We start from the raw sequence: 21,969 nt of genomic DNA, 5'->3' as shown, positions 1-21,969 counted from the left end.
ACAGAGACGAGAGCAAGTAGCTCTGGCCTCTTATGTTTACCTGCCTCAAACAATGCAGTGGCAATCAATAAATGAACTTCATTTCTTTTAAATATGCAATTACATGAAATAGATTATAGAAGTGACAAAAACCAGAGCGACTCCACAAACACAAAGCCGGGCTCTGATTTCTATCAGTACGAGATCAAAGTAGTGTAGTTGCTCATTTACAGCTCAAAGCTGCATTATTTTCCCTAACTCAGCCTCTATTGCCAGCCAAGTGAACGCTGTAAAGCAGAAATAGCAAGCCATCTTGATATTTCTTCCCCAGTAAATAACGCTTTACAAAGGAGGGGGGAGATCTCCCTTCCCCTCCCTCTTTCAATTCATTAAGTTCAACTGTGATAACCAGTGAGGCATACAGGGACAGGTTAGGTATCTCTGCCTCTGAATATTTAATTCAGCACTAAACATAATGCACAGCATCCTTATACCCTTGGGAGTTCAGCAGCCAATATGCCAATGAATATATCCTGACAATAGTGATATTTTCTGCACTTTGGAGGCATGAGTGACATTTGTTCACCACATATGTTACATCGGATGCTGAGGTCTACACTTGTGAGAAATTAATCAGAATCCATCTGTTTCCTTCTCATCCTGGACAATTTCATTACAACTTAACCAAAGATTATAGGATTCTCATGGCTGCGCCCCCAGCCCCCAGCCCAGTCTTGGTGTTTCCATACACAACGATTAAAGCTGCTTAGTTTAAGTAAGGTCAGAAGCAATCTTGCTTCCTGTAGGGAAAGGCATAATGCTCACGAGCAGGGTCCAAAATCTGCTCTAAATTATGTGTAGGCAAATCCAGAATATCCCAAGTGACCCAAGCAGGGTTTAGATTTAGCACGGAGCAGAACCTGGGCCTTGATCTTCCAACGCATGTTTCTGGTGGCTGGTTTTGATTGGCATTAGGCTTGAGATGGCATCAAGTCTTCCCTGTTACGTTTTCACTTCCCTGTCCAGGGAGTCAGCAAAGGGGTGGCTCAGCCTTCTTCAGGGGCTACTGGATATTATGCTAACGCTGGGAAAAGAAAGTGCTAAGAATAAAAAAATAAATAAAAAGTAAAAACCCCAACTCCCTGTACTTGCTTTGCAGCTTAGCAAATTCTTTGCTTATTCCTTATTTAATTTTACTTCTTTAATTTGATGTAATAGCAAGGCAGAGCTGGACATATACTGCTCTGACTCAGCTGATTTACAGCCCTAAACATTGCACAGCGATGGCTGCACTTGCTCAGAGAGAGGCTTTTCTCAGAGTTCTTTGGACGAGGCACAAATGGCACCAAAAAAGAGCATAAATATCACTGGGGATCTGATACCTGCTTGCTAGGTAACACTTGTAGCCAAGCCTACTGACATGAGGCATCCTGAATGACAAAGAGGCCAAAAATATGAACCAAGAAGTGAGGCTTCCATTGCAGGAGCTGTTGACAGAGAGGAGCTGAATGGGAGGCTGGGGAAAGCTGGCAGGGATGGCAACGTGCTCCGGAGATAAGGGGAAGCTGACAGGCAGCTGCAGCACCCGGGGTCCACGCGTCATGGAGGTGAACCCTGAGAAACAAAGAAACCAGGGCCCCGATCTCGCTGCTGCTGACAGCAGCAGGAGCTTCACTGTTTGCTGAGGTGGGATGGAGCATCACAGCCGGGCTGCCTGGCAGGTCCCATTGAAGGGGGCAGGATCCGTACCTACGACCAGCCCAAAACATTTCAGCAACTCACCCACCAGAGCTTTCGTTCAGCCTTGGTGCAAGCAGACAGAGGTGTAAGGTTCCCACCAGCTCCGGCAGGACCGCTTGCCTCTTCCAGCGGGGAGCTGGAAACTGAAGGCAGACGAGATCTGCAAAGCAAACAGCACTCGGACAGCCTGAGATTGGAAACGGTATGAAGGCTCCCTGACCCCGCTCGGAGCCGTGCTGCCTTCCCCGCTTCCCACTGCTATTATTCCAGCTGACTTGCAGATACCCGATAGTTATTTTTGAAATGAAGGTGCATTCAGATCGGGCTGTCACTGGCTGTCTTTTCAATCACGAGTCACTTGATCAGATGGTTTTTTGCTGTAACATAATCACATGATGCCAGGGCTTTACACAAGACCTGTATTCTAGCTCCAGTGCCGGGCACTTCCTTGCCAGAAAGACAGCGACATGTTGGGAGATGCCTATAAAAGAAAAGAAAGATCTTGCATAAATTAGCTTATGCTATTTATAGACATGGAGAGCAGTCTATCCATGGGACCATCTGCTAATCTATGTCCCATGGCAATTAGAGTCAACATTTCACCACATCTTCTCTAGCGAGGGCTGAGATTATGCACTGTGCTCTTCTTTTTTTTTTTCTCCTTATAAGACCAACCTTACATCTGTGCTGTTTTGTGTTTCTCTTCAACTTTCATGACACTTCCTATATCTGCTCCCTGAGTGCCTGCTACGAGAAGGGGAAAACCCAAAAAGTTTGTTTTATTACTGTGAGGTTGAGGGGCCAGTGGGTGTGAAAGGCTTAGTTTATTTCATTGATTCCCAAAAAACCTCTACTGTTTCAATAAAAAGAAAACAAACATTGTGCAGTGATGTGATGAATTAACAGAGTGGAGTTTATACAGTTAAGTCTCTTCAGTGTTCCTTGCTATGAACATCCCACATACATTTTCAGAAGTGATTTATAATTTTCAACACTTTTTTGAGCATCCAACTCAAGATCCTCTCAAAAAAAAAATCAAAAAATTTAGCGGATGTCCCCCCATTTTCTTCAAAGAAACTGAAAGTCTAAAAATTAAAACATTCAAACGTGTTGTTTTGGAAAACATGCAAAGACAAACAAACAACAGTATTTAATGTATAGCTTGTATAAATTTTAAATACTAGATAATTTTCCAAAGTAACTTGCAGAGCAAGGCAGTGCAACTTGAGCTTTTATCTTTTTATACACAATACATTTTTATTACTCTGTATAATTTTAATAATTTACACTGGCACCATCAACTGCATTCACTACATTTAGCAACAGGAATTACTATAAAAGCAAGCAAGAAAATACAGACAATTCGATTAGCAGAAAGACTTGCCAGTAAGGCAGCCTTACAGCAGGATCTAATACTGAAGGATTCTCGCTGATGTAAAAGATACTATTTTATGGAAATGGAACTCAGACACACGTCGTACAGACTACCTCTTTTTTTTAAATTGACCAAATATATCAGAGGCTTTCTTATCTGCTACACTGCTCAATCAGCGCAACACCTCAAGCAATGCTCCATCTCCGTGTTGTAGCTGATATTACAAAATCTTTTTCCAGATATGGGGGTTGGGGGGGAGAATGTCATGGAAATGTTAGGCTGTGACGCAGCCAATTGCTACCCATTTTAGTCTGAAAGTTATCACAGTCCCGAGATATTTAGCAGTCACGTGAGAAGAGAGATCTCCACAATTTGTGCTGCCTGAGCTGCTCTGTATGGGATCAATCCCCTCCCAGATCCTCCTTCCCCTCCTGGCCTCCCCAAAAGTTTCCCCTCTCCAGTTCCTACTTCCAAACACGGATGCAAGAGCTCTGAGTTACCGAGACCGAAGGTGCTGAGGATGAATTTCTGCAACCATGACCAAAGGTCTAAACTCTCCGCTCAAAACCTAAAGGTTATTATGCAAAGTGCTGGAGGAGAAAAATTGTTTTAATACCTTCCCTCAGCATCTGAAAAGACATAACAGACCATTACTGGCTACGGATATAACATATACAAAGTATACTATGGCATAGATCTAAGTATTTGTGGAATGGTTTTACAGCCATTGTTGTCCATTCTTGCACATTAAAACCCACAAAGAGATTTATTTAGAGCATTAAATCATTTAATTTCTCTCTGGCTAGATTTTTAACTATTAAAATATTCATCATGCACTCCAAGAAACTCTATGCCAAGTATTTATTTTATTTTTATAGCCTTTTAAAGAAATAGCTTTAAAATATCTTCAGGTGCACATCTCTGCCTTAAAAACGCTGAAAATAAGAGCCCATTGTAAAACACCAGAGAGAAACAAGTCAGCCACTGCTGAGACCAGAGCTCTGCCCAGCAGCCGTGGCTGGGAGGAGGCTGACACCACAAAATGCAGTGTCTAGAACTGACAAAGCACCTTGTTTCCAAAGTTACAAGGTAGTTCTTGGGGTGTCATGCATGTGGATGTAACCTCTCACTGCCAAGAAGGCTGGGGGAAAAAAGCCTTTTGTAAAGTGGATATTTGCATCAAAACCTCCCTTTTAGGTTTCCTGATGAACAATGTTTTTTGTAAGATGTTTGGCAAAGAAAAAAAAAAAGTCAACATTTTCTGTTAGTAAAACCTCTCCCTCATCTTGTCACCCTCTCTGACTGACAGGATGCCCCAGTCCGAAATGATGCGCAGAGGCCCCAGCCGGGCCTGCAGCTCACGAGCTCATCCCAGCATCATTCCCTGGCCAAGAGATGAGCAGCACCACCGAGACCCAGCCCATCTCACCCTGGATCTTTCACCGCAGTGGCAGAAGAAGAGCTCAAGCATCTCCTGCCCCGAACTACCTTTTCGAGAGGGCGTCTGACGGAGACCGAGGCCGCGGCTGGATGCCTGCACACCCCCAGCCCCCCAGCCCCCTCGGCTGGAGATGCTGAATGTGATCAAACACAGGCTGGCAGCCGTGAAGCTCGGTTACGAACTGCCTGGGAAGAGATTACCTTTGGTTTCAGGAACATTTCTTTTAATCTGAAGAGAAGCAGGCGCCTCCCCTTCTCCTCTCTGTGAAGCGCTTCTTTATGCACTGAGCCAATATCATGCTCAAACACCAGTCGGAACCACTGTGTTCCTCTCAATATTCCCACGTGTGATTTAACTTCCTCCACATGCAAAAACATAGTTCAATCAGCCTTCCTTCTGTTTCATGTTACAGAGGAAGGATTCAAAGAACAAGGCACAAGCCAGACAAACTATACTGTACTCCCTGTGGCTGCTTCAGCATCTCCTTCACCAGCTCTCTGGCCACCATGACTCCTTGGAGGACAACGGTAGGGAGCAGCTCCAGTCAATTTCATACACAATGCCATGCCATTGCTCCTCTTTCCAAAGGAATTTCATCCTATCTATATATATATATACACACACAGTATATACACATACATATATACTGCGTGTGTATATATATGTGCGTATACATATATATATGTATAAATATATATGTAGAAAGCAGGAGAGCCTGTTTACTGTCTACAATCTCCAAGGAATGAGGGATGTGCTTGTACGCAGTCATTCCACCTGTTTTGTTTTCTCTCCCAGACACTGAGATTAATGCAAAAAGGCAAGTAAGACCGCATTTGTAGACACTGACTACATTATTACTGAACACGGAACTTAACACCGAACGTCTGGGTCATTTAAAAGGTGACACACGTTTGTGAGGAAACGCACTTAGTTTATTTATGGACAACACAGAGACACTGGATTCACTACATCATAAGCTTTCCTGAGCAAAATGCCCCAGTCAAGGGAAAGTAAGTGAAGACATCTTGCAGCTGGGGAGGAAGCTTGGTCTTTTTCGACAAATTACTTGCTGTATGGTATATTAAGTATCATTAATGGACTTCATAATCTGTACTGAAATATGACCTGCTACTTCCACAAACAAGTCTCTTACCTTTACCACATTTATTTCCTCCAAACTCTTTGATTTTCATTTAATGTTTATCTAAAAGGCTAAAGACCCAGGCACTCAGCTCAGCTGCATTGACATTGTCTTTTAATTAGCAGAGGTCACTTAATGCTTTTAGTACAATCAACGGTTGCTTTCTTTCCATGATCAACTGCAAGAGCATCACAGTTAATGCAGACTGATTAAAACTTGAAAAATCCTTTAGCATAGAAGTATCCCAGGACATAGATAATCAAGCCACTGCATGTAGATCATTTTCATTGACAGCTTTGATTGCCACTCCATTAGTGTGTGGCCGACAACCACTGCGCTGTATCATTTCCTAGAAAACACCCTAATTTCTGCAGGACCACCAGGTCCCAGGAAGAGCAATTCAGGAGCAGTAGGTAAATGGCTGCTCTGCTCGTAACATGGCTTTCACCATAAAACCTACAATGCTATGGGTGAAATCAATCCCCAGAGCTATCTCCAGCTGCATGTGTATGACATCCTTTAAGTGCCTCCAAAACCTTGTCTCAGAAGAAGGAATACAAAAATTAGTGTTCATAAAGTGATTAGTAAGTGGCGAATAAAGCTCACTCTGGCACATATACCTGACTCACTGCTCTGCCCTGCCTCTGAATGCACATCTAAAAAACATGACCAGCCTTGTACTGTCTTGCAAGTACAAAATGTTTTCCTTGTACATAGGTGAAACTGGGAACCCTGCCTCATTTCAGTGGGAAAATAAAAAATAAAAAATGTATCAGCTCTTTGGAAATAGGGACTATGTCAATTTTAAAACAACAGCAGGTCTTTTTGCTCCAGTGTCACTGGCCCTTTTAAGAGAGAGGGACTAAAAGCTATAGGTAAACAGACTCATCTATTGCCTCTGATTACTAATAGTTTTGTTAATCCTTACCCTTTAGACCCATGCACAAAGAAAATTATTCCAGGAAACCAACAGTAAAAACTCCTTTGTAATCCCTGCATTATATTATATCTGCTACTGAGTTCTCAAAGTCAGTAAAATCAGAGGAGCTCTTACTCTGTCTGTTACAAATTAATGAAGCCTTCTTAGTCTTGGTAGCTTTTTATTGCTAGACAGGGAGCATATGTCAGAAAACATATGGCAGCCGACAAAACCAGGATGAACCAGACCAAAAAAAAAATACAGCAAGGATTTCTATTTAAAAAACAATTACATAAAGCTCCATTGGAAAGGCCACATACATCCACAAACCAGCCCTTCTCATCTCCTGTGATGCATTTAGGTTATGAAAGGATTTTGTTTCACAGGAAAGAATTTGAGACATAGGGAATGCAGGACAATTTTAAATTAAACAGAATGGCTATGGCAACATCTGCAATAGATTGGTTCCCTGAAACACAATAGAGGAGATAACAGTTGTCTTATCTATGGTTTGGTAAATAATTTCTCCTACCTCAAGGGTCATTACATCTTCTGCTCTTTCTGTCATTTGTGATTCCTCTGAGGGGCTAAGGAATAAAGCCTCCACAGGTGCTTAGGGTGGAGGTGAAGGGCTCTAAATAACAGCTCTAAATAACAGTCCTCGGTGTAGCCATGCAAGACAAGAAACCTCATTCCTGTCCCAGCTCTCCTGCATCAGACACCAACTTCCAGCCCTGAAAAATGCAGCATCACCCTACATCAGATTTAGTTGGAAGTCAGCAACAGGAGAATTAGGGGAAAGTTTTTCTGCTTTCCTACATCCCCCAAAGCTCCCCAGTCCCCTACAGAGAGAAATGAGGAGCTTGTAGGGGAGAGGGAAAAAGAAAGAAAAAAAAAAAAAAGCCCCAAAGCACAGGGGCACGAACTGGTGAAACAGCAGAAAACCCCTCCTCTCTTGTCCTTAAGTTTGGACTCATTGGGTGGGGATAACAGCAGCCAAAATCCAATCCCCATCGCTCGGGTAACACGTGCGCATCACTCACCAGGCTGCTGCCAAACACTTGCTCTGGGAAAGCTCTGGGCTGCCCTGGGAGCAGCGCTCCTTGGCTCTACGGCACGCTGATGTTAAAAGAAACCCATAGGTCCGCAGCTGGAGGCTGTTTCTCTATTACTGGGGAAAAAAAAAAAAGGAAAAAAAAAAAAAGATTTAAGAAGAGGGTCACCTTAGCTTAAGAGAAGGAGGAGGAGGAACAGCAAGATTTAGTGTACAAAGGTATTGAAACTAAAAGCCACGGAGAAGGCGAGGGGTACTTCGATTAGGCACAGCTAGACATGCAAGTGATGCACAGAAATCTCCTGGGAAAAAGTCAGGACAGAAGTGACAGCTGGTCTGAAGAAACAGCATTCCGAGATCCAAACCCCCGTCAGAAAAGCCCAACAGTATGGCCAATAAAGAAGTTCAATAAAAATGGGCAGGCAGAAAAAGGACACAAAATACATAAATACGTGCTTATTCAATAAAGAAATGGAACGGCAAAATTGAGCAAACAAGGCTGCCTGGTGATGGGAGACAGCCTGATTTATTTGCCTTGCTGAAACCCAGGAGCGTGGAAAACACAGCGGGGAAACCGTGTTGTCTCGGTAGGAATTATTCAGCGGAGGAGGGTTAGGTCATGGCGAGAGCACTTGAAAGAGCCCCTGGGAGCCAAGTCTCCGAAGGAAGGAAAAAAATCACAGACAGCACCTAATGGATGTAGATGGACCAGGAGTGTTGTGCTATTCGCTTGAGGGTAGGCAGACAAAAAGTTGTTTGGGTTTTTGTTTTATTAAATCTACGAAGAGTTAATAATAAAGCAGTAGTGACTTTAATTACCTGCCTGCAGCTGATTACTGCCCTGCCGCAGTGACGAGCTGTCTCTTAGCAACTCACAGCCAGCTTTTGGAAAGGCTCCGACCAGGGACAGAGGCTCCATCTCCAAGGGACAAAAGTTTAGTGGTAAACCTTTTGGTTTTAGGGGCCAAGGACATTGCAGTGATGCAGTTTACCTTCCATAGGAAGGGATCACACTAAAAAATGTGGGAATAGGGATAGGAATCAAGTAGTCTTGTCAATGAAAATAGTCAAATCTTGGATTTGTCATTGGGGATACACAGGCATTTCTGGCAGAAGAGAGGTGTGGAATTATAAACCAGCCGTGACTTTTTTCATTGCAGAAAATGTTGATTATTTTAAGAGCTAGTTGAAAGTTACACACATCATGGTGAGCAATATGTTTCTGTAGAGGAAAACTGCATCTCTCTGCAAGCTGATCTGCAAAATAATAAGGGAAACTCACCTACGAATTGTATGGTCTTTAGAAAGATCCTGGCAAAGGTCTGTGGATGACCTGAAGTATCCAGGAGAGAGAGATTAAGTACTGCCACAGCTCGAGAACTGGTAAGGAGCTGGGCATAACCAGTTAATTTTCAAGAGGATCAAAGGCCTGCATCACTACTGATGCTTAATGATTTAATGAGCTAGAAAAGCACATAAACAATAAGCGTCAAATACCAGAGAAAAGCCAGAAAAACTCCAGAGGGTCAGGCAACTTCATGACCAGACACACAGAATTAAAAACAAAGAAACGCTGATGCAGCCCTACTCTTGTGTATACATAAGTACTTTACTTCATTGGAAACCACTTCCAACAATAACTAGTAGTGACAAAGAATAAATGAGATGGAGTTGCCTGCAAGAGCTCTGCTAAAACTTTCCTCCGTGACGTGCTGGCTGGAAGAGCAGCTAACAGGAGAAGCGTCACTGTGGGAAATGACACCAGCCCCACCTCTGATGCGGTCTGAGCACCACTGAAGCCCCTGGATAGGTGAGCTGTGGATTTCAGCAGGGCTGGGGCTTCACTCAGCGTACCCACGGCCAGCCCCATTTGTCATCTCAGACCCGCAGCAAAGGCGAAGTGCTGCACAAAAAAAGAAGTGGTCCAGGTCTGGTTAAGTGGAGACAAGTAGGAGAATTACTAGAGATACATATGCAACTGCCTTCAGAGGGAGAAAGCCAAAAAGGTTTTAACAGGAATTTTAAGAAGGGACAGACAGATAAGCTGTAGGACAGCAAAGCTGCAAGGAACAGGCTGTACTTTCATCAACCTGCTCTCCAACAGGTTTTCACCCACAGATGGATTTGGACAAGGATCTGCAGCTGCATGCTTTTTGTCCCTCTTCTTTTAGATGCCCCTAGACAAAATTTGGTAAGAAAATCACTCTTCTTGCATTCAGGAGAAACCTTGCTGTACAGCAATGCTCTCGTGCAGCACTACCTGTATCCTTGTGAAAGCTGCTTTAACAAACTGCTCTATTAAAATACCTGCCGGCAGAAGAGTATCGGCTGTGTAAATATGATATTGGAGAGTTGTTAGAAAGTAAATACAAGAGCAAGTAAACATTGTTTTATCAGGAGGGGACTAGACACAGAAAGCTCTAGAAATCAGCAAAATTGTTTAAGGTTTGCAAAATGTCAGGCAGAAATTTTTAGCTGAGTACTGTCAGTGGGACATGAGATGTCCTCAGCTAAGTCCCTTCTGGGGAGATCGAGCTTCTGCCACGGACGGGGCTTGCATTTCAGCTCTTGCTTCCGAAGTGACAACAGCATCCTCAATTGATGTCATTGCATGAAGCTAATATTAAATGCTTTCAAATCTGATCAATAAAACACAATTTACGTTAAATGACCTGAGAGCTGTCAATTTTTATTTTTTTTTTTAATCCTCATCTTACTCAAGAGCTCCTGACTCAAAAGGAAAACATTATGGTTATTAAGTAATGATTGATTTATTACATACCATTCAGAAGTGTTTTCTTTGAAGCATGCATTAAGAAGCTTAATATTCCCAAATTTTTTTTCTTTGGGTTGAATGTTAAAAACACCAAGTAGTTAAAAACCAAGAGAGTTTTGCAACCAAGGGCAATTGGAGGAGGATTGGAGTATGTGTTCCTCTTAATTACTTAGCTTTTTAAAAAATAAAAATAAAGAAATGTTTTAATATTCTGTATTGAAATAATCACAGTTTTCTTTCATTATGGAAAGTAGTGCCGAGAACAAGCAGGACGCTGCTGCACTCCCCACGCCCTGTGGCAGCCCTGCCTTACCGATGTTACGCACAAGAGGGATGGCACGCGTGGCATCGATTCAAATGGATCACTCGCAGGAATTCGAATCCAGGCATCGCTCAGACTTCAAAGTGCGCAGATGCATTCTTCAGCTGCAGTTTTCCCTGTTGAGATTTAACCAGCTTCGTGATTAGGTTTAACACGGGAAATACTCGGTGTTCCACGTGTGCCTCCACCAAGTCAAACCCCTGCATTTCACCCACATGGATTCGGCCGCCGCTGCAGGACAGGGAGCGCTGGGACTCCAAGGTCCCAGCAGGAATGGGGTTTCCATCCACCAGCTCGTACTGAGAGCAGGCTGCCTCACCCCCCCCACCCTACCTGCAGGGCCACCACTCCACTTCACTTTGTTATTTAGTAAAGTTCCTGGACTTCAACCCACGCTCATCATCACTTCAGCATGTACTTGAGTGCTTTGCTGGAGTACTTAAGTCCTGGCTGCCCAATTCCTTTCACTATAAACCCTCTGCTCCTCACCGAGAGGGCAAAGGAGGTGAGCACCCTGCCCGCTGCCTGCAGGAGAGCTCCTGGCACAGATGCAAGCAATCTGGTAATCTTCAGTGACTGGGGAGGAGGGAGCTTTGTAAAGGAGAATCCAGGCTGCCCAAATAATGAAGTAAGGGCTAGCAAAGAACATGTATGCAGAAGGGAGACTGAAAGTTTAGACTATGTTAGACCACAATAAATATATGATAAGAAACGCTGAATACTTTACTAAGTATTTGTACTTAGTAATAAAATATTTTTAAAATATATAAAAAATAAAGTAAAAATATTTACTTATTTACTAAGATGTTTAGCAAAAAAACATTTTACATTTTTCATCCCCCATTGGGTCCCACAGGGGAGCTGAGGCCTCGGCTGGTCAATGAGTTTTGTGTTTGTTTTTTTTCCCCCCCCATCCCCATTTCCATCTGGACTGAGGCATCTTTATTTAACAGCACCCACCCTGCGTTTGAGGTTCGGATCTCTTTACACCAGAGACAAGCTTGCTTATTTTTCTGACACCGCTAAAGTTCTTGCAGTCATAACAAACTAAGAACAGCCAGTCAGCCTGACAAAGATGAAGCGATAGGTAGGAGGCATATTTCATTACACTATCAAGGCTTTGGCGTGGTAATTGGTGAAGAAACAATCCAGAGCTGTCAGCTCAATACACACGCCTTTTCACTGACTGACGTGCTGAGTCCTTGATGGGGTAATGAATGATGTCCAACCGCAATCACCGCCGCTCATGCATCCTCCTGTCTGGTGTCCTGGCAAAGCCCCGAGCAGGACGAGCATCAAGCAACCCTCACCGCCCCTCAGCCGCCCTCCTGCACACCTAAGGGCCAGAGAGGGTTCCCACCCCCGAGACATAACCACCAGGAGAATTATAATTATCTGCAGGATGCAAACATCAAATGCCAATTTTTATTTTGCTGAGCTGTTGAAAGCTGTGGGTCAGGCTGCAGGCAGAGAAATCAGCTCCACCAGCTTTGACCAGAGACAAGTGGCAATGCAGGGCATCTCATCCCTGCCCCAGGCAGCCCAGGTCAGCTCAAAAGGTTTTCAGAGCTGCAAAGAGAAGTCAATCAATTCCATTTTAAGTGACTGACCGCGGGATAAGTTTGGTAACAGGGTAAACTGTAACGCTCACTTTTTTTTTTTTTTTGGTAAAATCCAAAGTCCTCAGAGTAACTGTTGTTGGTGTTTGTTTTTTTTATAAGATAAAAACTCCAACCCACTTCTCTTTTTTTTGTTTGTTTTTTCTGAGTGTCAGTGGTCTGCACTTTCAATGACACCAGATGTGTATGTGCATGTGAACATACCCATAGATATACACTTGTGAACTAAATGGGAGAAGTAATTAGGTTGTGGAAGGCACATGACATCGCATGACCAGGTAATACCATTGCTTAAATGAAACTCAAGACTTTGCAGCAGAACAGGAACTGTGTCAACTGCTAAAAAGTGACAGTTTGGAACAAAGTGTTCTTTTACAAGAAAATGAGAAATATAATTTTGCTACAAAAGATCAACTGAAAATTATTTTTTTCCAACACCAACTAAGTTGCTTAAAGAAAACTTGCAAAAAATATTCTGATATTACAGCATCCGAGTATCCTACACTAAAACCTAAAATCTCCCTAGATTAATTTTTCCAGGCATTTCCTTCCACAAACAGGAAGAGGGAAAAACAAAATCCTCACCTGCAGGAGCAATTGCTTTATTGTCCTCCTCTGTGAGCTGACTCCTTGCATTTGAAATTAGATTCCCTTAGAAGAGCCAAGACAACATTTGAAAGGGCTCTAGTGCCACCTACTGCACTCTGCTAAAATATGTAGTAAATACTTTTCTGCCATAACTGGAAGTCAGATGTCCAGTCCAAGGCAAGACTTTTACAGTTGACAAAGATCACCAGGAAGAGGAGCAGGCACCTTAGTTAATGTTGTAATCTCACAGCATTGTACTGAGCGCACGTGTGCACTTCTGAAAAGCCTAGAAGACCTAAAAATGAAAAATGCTTGAGTTAGACACAATGTACAGCTGGGTTATTGACCATGAACACACTGCCAGAAAAGCAGATTTTAAGTTCTGAACTGGTGATATTGAGTAGTGTCCTGGTTTCAGCTAGGACAGAGTTAATTTTCCTCCTAGTAGCTGGTAGGGTGCTATGCTTTGGATTAGGATGAGAAGGGTGTTGATAACACACTGATGTTTTAACTGTTGCAGAGTAGCGCTTACACTAGGCCAAGGACTTTTCAGCTTCTCGCTCTGTCCCAGGACAACTGACCCAAACTGGCCAAAGGGGTGTTCCACCCCCTATGGCATCATGCTGAACAATATATAGGGGTGGCTAGCCAGGGTGGTGGGTCGGCTGCTCAGGGACGGGATGGGCATCGGTCAGCGGGTGGTGAGCAATTGCATTGTGCATCACTTGTTTCATACACCTTAGTAGTAGTAGTACTATTATCATTATTATTTCTGTCTTAATAAACTGTCTATCTCGACCCACAGGTTTCGTTTTCCCGTTTCTCTCCCCCATCCCAGACAGGGAAGGAGGAGGGTGAGTGGAGGGCTGTGTGGTGCTTAGCTGCCGGCCGGGTTAAGCCACAACAAGCAGCTAATAAAATAAACCTGAACTCTAAGGGATGGTATAGCAAACCCTTAGACTATTGATTTCTCACTCACTACTCAGAGTTTTATGCACTATATCCTCCTTCAAATACTTGTATAGTAGTATGGGCCAAAAGCAGATCTGATTAAAAAAAAAAACAAGAAATTAATGCCATGTTGTAATTTACACTTATTCAACCGATTTCAAGTATTTTTATTTTCAATAAGTGTCTTTTTTTTTTTGCTGCTTCTATTCTTCCTTTATTGGCCATTGAAAGTTAGCAAGAGGAAGTTAAAACAGAATCAAGTACAAATAGATGGAAAAAATACACACTTCTCTTTATTTTGTTGTCAAAAGGTAACAGTAACAACAGAAATAGTTAAAGTATTATAAAAATATTTTATCTTTTTAAGAAAGCAACCTATAAAATACGTATTTGAGAACATGCTGTCAGCTCTGTAAAGCTGTGGCAATACACCACATAGGCAACCTCCACTTCCCTTTCCAACTCTTCCCTCCAGCTCAACTTTGTCACCCCCCAGTTTCCAGCCTGGCCATTCTCCCCAAATCGCCACCTGGTCAGGGGATGCTGCTCCCCTCCTCTCCTGCTTCAGACCTGGGGGAGTTCAGGACCTTTCCTTTCCCCAACCCCTGTCCCTCCCTCCTGTACCTCCTTGGAGTTTATGACAGTAACACTTTTGCTACCTTCATTCTGGACTCTGTTCTGATGGAGTTTCCGCACACTTCCCTTGAGTTGTGTGTCTCTGAAGTGATGGGCTCAGTCATTTCCTTCCAGCTCTAGTTTCTTCTAGAAAGGCCACTGCAACCTGTCTGCCTGCTTCAAGGTGCTACCACACCAGAGGACCAACTCAGTCATCCCTTACACCACAGTCTTTATCTACAGGAAAAAAAAATGAGTCTCTGGCAAACAGTTTAAACTCCATCTTTTGCTAAGCCTGCTGACTCTGGCTGAAGTTACAGGGAGCCCACACACAAGCTGATAAAAGCCATCTGTAGACAGGAGCAGCTCCCATTCAGAGCAGATCCGCAGCTCCAGTAGCTGCAGGCTTCGAGCCCTCATACCCAGAGTCTGAGATGAAGAACTGAAACACAAGAAGGATGATGAGAAATCATGTAGGAATATGTGAAGACCCAAACTATTTTGGCTGTTTCAGGGCCCAAAGCTAGAAGAGCATTTAGAACCAGTTATTTTGTTTCAGACAAAAAAAAAAACATCCGTAAGAAATGCATGTTCAGAGGAGCAGAAGTAAAAGCTCATCTTCAATGCAAACACAGCCAATTGAAACAATTCTTCAATATTGGAATCCAAGAAATTTGTCCCTTCATATTTCACCGTTTTAGGTAGATAAAAAGCTCTCAAGAATATTTCCTTTAATTTCTCTCCTGCTTAAAAAAAAAATCAGATAATCTAAACCCTCAGTTTTCTCACGAATCGTATAGCCAGTAAGATTAACAGCAAAAATTAAGTTTCATTATTTCATTTGTTTTAAGAATGTATTGCCTTAATATTTACACATGTATTCTTAAGATTAATGATCCTGATTTACCACCTCCCCCTCCCACATCATTTCTCACACTTACCTGACTTCCACAGAACTTCACAAAGAAAAAGTTTTAACTACATCTTGAAGATATCTGAAGCAAAAAGGAAAGACACCACATGCATCCATAAGTTAATTTTTATTTCAAAACCAGCTCTCAGTTTACACCGTACATGAAACACAGGCAATCCTGGTAGTATTCAGGATTGGCAGCATTCATTAAGTGCCAAAGCTAAATTCATCATGCTAGTGCCAACGTGCCAGTTAAAAACAGACTCTACACATCAGTGAACTACAGACAAAAAAAAGTAGGAAAGAACAAAATTCCTGCAGTCTGTTAGGAAAATATAATCCAAAACTATACCTTGCCTAAAGAACAAGTGGCTCAAAGTCGCCCAGATTCCCTCCAATTCCAATTTGCTGGCAGAGCGAGATGGCCCAGAACCTCTTTAAGAAAGTCACCCATGCCACATCTTTGCTGTTGTCCAAGTTTTCTCAGGATTTATCAGCAAAATCCCATCCATCCAATAAAAGCTTTCTTCTGCCAAGATAATTTTGTGACTATTCGTAAAGCTAGTCAACAAGAATAGTATTTTCATCCCAGTAATACTAAGCCATAAAGGCTAAAGAATATGTTGGCCATCGACTGTTGACATTACACTCAAATTTGCTGGAACAGGTGAACATTATCAGGATATTTTGCCTTTGGTTTAAGTCCCCACAGCCCCTCCTGCACACATTCAGGCATATGGTTGGCCACTTGCTTTAGTGAGTCCTAGCATAGCATGAAAGCGAAGCTCCTCATTAGCTGCTTCTGTAAAGATGCAAACACATTTGTACTCACACACTGGCTTCAATAGCATCATCTGCAGCACAGGAAGTTAAACATACACAAACGCATTCCACAAAACAATTGTAAACCCCCTGGCAACAAACCCATCAGCGCAAATACAACAGCGTGATCTATCTGCAAATGATTCCCATATAAATAATTGAGTATCAGTTCAGACCTCAGAACATCATGTTGTCATGGCAGGAAGAGACAGCGACATGACTCTATGCAACTAACAGCATCTAAAAACACTTGCCTCCAAAATCTGACAAACTATGACCAAAAGTTTTTATACTTTTTTATTAAAAAGCTTTTATTAGAAAAGTTATCAAATACATCTGTGCACAATTCTTACTTAATGTCTTTATTTTGAATTATTGCATTTTTTTCTCTCCTCAGACATTTTACTGACTTAAGTTTTATACATTTATTTCTTTAAAAATCCTAAAAAGATTAAAAATACACAAATACAGGAAATTGTATTTCTTAAAGGCTTTTCCCCCCATATCAAGAAGTGCAATTTTGCTTCCAATGTTCTTTAATGTAAAAGTTTTATCCATCAGTAACACAATACACTAAAAATTGCACTAAACACCTCAACATACCTTGGGTATCAGCTGTATCTAGCTTTTCCTATGCACTGCTTAAGGTCATGAGAGATCTATATGAAAATTAGGCTTACCGTAACTCATTTTTACCAGTATAGGCAGGTCAGTAAACGTACCTACACTCTGTGAAATTGCCTATGACTGTTAGGGAACAGCGGTCAATAATATCTACAATTATACCAGTGGAGTGTTTACATTTACCGTAACTGTCTTGCTTTTGCATACAAATGTATGCCTTGCTTCAAGCCACTGAGACTATATGATTATACTGCAAGTCTATCATGGGAATACAGTCTCAAAGAAAATCCATAGTGTAATGAAATTTTTATTTTTTAATTTTAATTTTTTTTAAAAAAAATCACACTGAAAATGATTCTTCCACACATCCTTCTGGCCCCACTTAAGAATACAAAACTACTACTTCATCCCCCAGACTGCCTTCCCCCCCCAGTACTACTGCAGGAATTTTATAAAGAACTCAACTTTGGCTTAATATTTCCTTCACTGAAAACAGTGAACTATGCTACTGACTGGGGAAGGATTTTCCAAAGTTTTCTAGACTGACTCTTCAACTTTTTTTTTTTTTAGAAAAAGAAAAATATTAATAGATCCAGATTTTAGCAATTCCAAAAACAAAGTTCCTCATGATTTCATTTCCTTCCAGCTGCAGCTGAAATACACCCCATATCTTATCATTTGTCATTAAAAAAAATCCATTCCCATTAGCATCCTCAAAAAGATGAGGTTTTATTCCAATTTGCTCAGGTTTTCCCTTGCAGAAGTGCTGTTTTATGTGAAATGTAGGAAATATCCAGATTACCTGAAGTTTGTAAGTATTGACTTAGCAAAAGATTTATTTGCTTTGAGAGAGAAGATTGACTAAACCTACTGAGCAGATCTGTTCTGTTTTAGCATTTAAAACATGAGGGAGAAGTCAAAGTTTATATTCAAATGCAAGAACATCAGAAACACTGCTCTCTACCTTGAAAACGTTTCTGAACTTGAAATAGCTGTCTGCAGTTTCTGTTGTATTAAACGACAAAAATTAAAGTTTCCTTAACCACCTAATTCTTACAACCACTATTTTTCAAAAGGAAGCTCTTCTAACCTAGAAACAATAAATGGCCAAGCACAGCAATGACAAACAGTGACAGAAAGGAGCTAACCAGACATCCTAGAACTACTGTGTCACGTAACTTGACTCTAAATGACATACTGGGCAGTGCCTTACAGTAAGATGACAATTCCTATTCAGATTTTTACTTACAGATATAGGACTACATAAAAGCATCCAGCTTCTTTAGAAGAGGAACTCTGACAGGCCTATTTCATTCCCACAGAGGCTACAATGAGAAACTAATCTGTAACACTTTTCATCCGCTAGCATTTCCTTACCTATTAATAGGCATACATTTTTAACAAAATTAGCATCTAACCTCTCCCAAAAAAACTCTTAAATGAAATGGATGGACATATCTTTGTATAAAGACAACAAGTATTTCACAATCTGGAATGTAAAAATATGGGGGGGGGAACCAAAAATATTCTGATAATTTTTATATTCGGAAAATCCACAGAATTAAAAAGAGACAGATGACAAAGGTAAGGTATGGTGCCCTGAAGTGGTCTGACAAATTAATGAGTTACTTCCCTCGTAGAGGTTTACTTTTTTCACACCAGCATTTTGCTTTATGTTGTTACAATATTTTATGGAGCATTATTTAAAAAATAGTATTTCAGTCTAATTTAGAATTCATCATGCTTTACCCTAAATGGCCACTTGGAATGCTGTGAAACATGATTTGCAGCCAGAAGCACCAAGTACATGAATTCTTCCACATCAAAAGAGTAGTTTGTAAATTTTGGATGTTCTCCCAGTGTTGGGTGGTGCCCCTAGAAAAATAAAATAAATAAAATAAGGCCTTTTAGACAGAAAAAGATTCCATACATCTTCTATTAAAAAAAAAAGAAAAAAAGCACTGTCTGCTCTGAGACAAAAGAGTCAAAGTAACTGCAAAACACCATGCAATGGATGGCTTGGATTAATGGTTAACTCAATTCTTCTTCTTACCCCAGCCATTAATATCAAATGATTTCTTAATCACAACACGGAATTTAATTTAGTCTAAAGAATGAAAATCATATTTCAAATTTCAGAGCACAGATGGGTAAAAATAAGCTAGCCTTTAAACTCCTAAAGTTACAGTAGAAAGAACATCCCCACCCTTCCACCGCTAGCTACCATTACCTGATCTTGAGGGAATACTTTATTTCTTTTTCGCCAAGTGATGTAATGAATGCCTCTCAGCCTTGCCAGATCCAGGTAACAACGTTCATCTTCACAGTTGTATCTAGGGACAGGCAGAAGATCATATTTACCTACAGATCGTGCAGAAGTTGACTAGGGTGAAACAGAAAAAGAACTTCAAAGTCCAAACATTTGCTGTCCAGTTCCAAGGCAACAAAACCACAGACAAATTCTGCTTCACTAGAAAGAAGAACAAAGGCTACCTACCTGTGTTTAAGATGTGGTCAAGGAGGCAATCTGAGACATCTGTGTATCAGACATGTCCCTGCCCAGCTGTACCAACTCTTGGGCATGTAAAAAGCAGCCTTCCCTATTGCAGGGCTTTTAAGCAGAATTTCCCCAGGCTGAGAAATTCAGTGCTCTTTGGACAAGCATTTTGCATTTCATTTAGTTCTATAGAACGCCAACTACGCCAGCTTCATAACAAAAATATGTTTAAAACAAAACTACTGGAGAAATTTAGATAGGATGGGATGACACTCAGCTGAGCCTGGCTAACAAGTGGTGTTCATGTCCCAAGTATGGAAAGGAGCACACAACCTTCAGAGCGATCTTTAACAGCCTAGACATGCATCTTACATCATCAGACAAATCACCAAAATGCTATTATATCTCAGACCCACCTGGCAGAACCTGACCAGGGAGGCTTTAAGAAGGTTTTCCCCCAAGCAATTGTCGACCAGGCTGCATTTTATTTATACTATGGCACCTTACGAAGATGAGCCTGTATGATAGTTACTCCATATTTTTATAATGAAAGCTTCCTTACTTTCTATTCCCAGAAGAGACTGCCAAAAATAAAATCTAGAGGACAATGCAAGAGAAACGTTCATAGTCAAATACTGGCAGTGGAGAGTACATCATTAACACACATAAACAGATGTTAGCAGTTGTGTATATAACAGGGGGAAGAGAGAAAAATAGACTTACAGTTCGAAAACAACAGCCCAATCTGGTAGAAAGAGCAAATGGGTAAGTCCAGCTCCGTGCATCCCAATGAATATATCAGAGTTATGCGTGATTCTCAATTGCTCTGAAAATTCAAGTTCCCTGCAGACAACACAACAAAAACAGTGATCTGGCATGCCTACCCATCTCAGCAAGAATTTGTTACATGTAGAAAGCGCAAAATTAACTTAAGGGAATACTGAAAGAGAGAATTGATTTTTCAAGGAACAATACTAAGAATCACAAATGCTTCAGCAAGCAATAACTCAGCATGGAATTAGGAGAAATGCAGACAGGTTTCAAAAACTTCACATTAACGACAGCAATAAAATCAAATTTTTGGAACAGACTAAGTTAAAGTTCATGTAAGTTTGGAAGTATTTTTTAACTTGCTTTAAATAACGTCAGAAAATATTGCATCATCTTTCAAAAAAAGACAAAGGACCTAAACTGTTTTTAATGGACTAAGCGGACTGTAAAAGTGTACAACTCCATCTCAAAGATGCAGATATCCAAGCCAAACTTATACATAGGGCATCAAGCAGAAGTAAGGAGGCTTGGGTTTATTCATTTATTCATTTTCAGCTCCTGTCTGGAACTCACTTCTCTCCCACCCTTTGAATGTAACCTCCAAACACAGTATTCTCTCTAAATAACCAGGTGTTCCCTGAGGACACAAATTAAAAACGGACAAAAGATACTTAACTGTAAGGCAGACAATTGAAAAGGGAAATCACAACAGGCTTCATTTGCATACTAACAGTTCATACATTTAAAAGGAAGAGAGCAACTTCCTCTCTGACCATTTTGAGGACAATAGAAACAAACTGGCTTAAACTGCAACAAGAAAATGTGTACTGCTTAAAGTGCTATAAGGGCAAACATCAAGGGAACCCTTTAACTATGACTGGAGTGATGCAGCAGGGTAGCTTTGGAAATCTGCTAGTGAATGGTACTACGGTTTAGACAAGCACAGGAATTGTGGAAGCATCTCTTGGTTATGCTTTCAAAGAATATGTTGGTCTAGATATTGTCTCAAGGGCATCCTTCTACATTATTAGCCTGCTCAAATGCTGTTGCTGACAGAGGAAATGAGCCACTTCTGACTTCCTCTTTCTGTCTCTGCTTGGGTCAAAGCACTGATCTCGCACTGCTGATTCAGTTCCTCACCGTTTCCGCATGCTCCATGACAACACCGTTGACTACATGCGAGCTGCTGCCATCTGGCACAGGAATACACCACTTGGGAACAACTTCTTCAAACCATTTCTTCCTGGCACAGTGCCTAGCACATCTGGGCACCACAAACTGACCTCGTGGTGTCTTCGGGGCCACCAGAGCAGCAAAGAATTTAGTAATGAATGATAACTCAGCTTAAAAGTCATATAAAATAAGATGCTAGCATCCTACACGAGAAATCCCTATTGACCAACAGTTGCCGAAGAGCATTAGCAAACACATAAGGGTGGTGGTAACACAGCTGTTTTGGGGAGAGAGGAAGAAACAGAAAAAATGATTTCAAAACTAGCTCATTCCAGTTTTAACCTGAGCTTACTAACTCTAGCTATTCATTCTTAGTATTGCATCATAGGATAGGAGTGCTTAACTTGCTCACCCACCACTCCCTCAGGAACATTCATCCTTTCTTGCCAGGTCTTGGATAATGCAAAGGTTAGACATTGGAGCATGTATACCTTTGCTTGAAAACAGCTTTCACCACCCACCAACAGCATGTAACCACACTAGGTTTCTCTATCAACATACGTACTTGTATTTGTAGTCTACCACTTTGACCTCCAACGTTGATACTGTTTTCAAAGCATTCACAAGCTAAGGAGGGGGAAAGAAAAAA

At 41.4% G+C, this 21,969-nt stretch overlaps 1 protein-coding gene across 14 annotated transcripts in view; it reads right to left on the bottom strand.

The window, feature by feature from the left end:
* Positions 1-21,969, bottom strand: part of EOGT (EGF domain specific O-linked N-acetylglucosamine transferase) — a 36,423-nt gene continuing 14,454 nt past the window's right edge. Inside the window, exons 14-24 of one of the 14 annotated variants that reach the window (XR_013955687.1) lie at positions 21,886-21,947; positions 20,100-20,219; positions 19,110-19,212; positions 18,629-18,754; positions 15,462-15,515; positions 14,565-14,962; positions 11,081-13,249; positions 8,469-10,863; positions 7,128-7,766; positions 2,137-2,200; positions 1-1,879 (exon numbers count right to left, since the gene is read on the bottom strand). Coding sequence is in view for 4 of the 14 variants with exons in the window: in XM_080606463.1 (XP_080462589.1) it covers positions 15,495-15,515; positions 18,629-18,754; positions 19,110-19,212; positions 20,100-20,219; positions 21,886-21,947 (432 nt within the window). In the remaining 10 variants the exon portion in view is untranslated. The other 13 variants (XR_013955688.1, XR_013955689.1, XR_013955686.1 and 10 more) reach the window with 13 other exon arrangements.

Source organism: Anser brachyrhynchus (genome assembly GCF_964034855.1).
Source record: "Anser brachyrhynchus genome assembly, chromosome: 10".
Classification (NCBI taxonomy): Eukaryota; Metazoa; Chordata; class Aves; order Anseriformes; family Anatidae; genus Anser; species Anser brachyrhynchus.
Note: the sequence above shows the minus strand (reverse complement) of the source record. Positions and strands in the feature narration are given on the sequence as shown.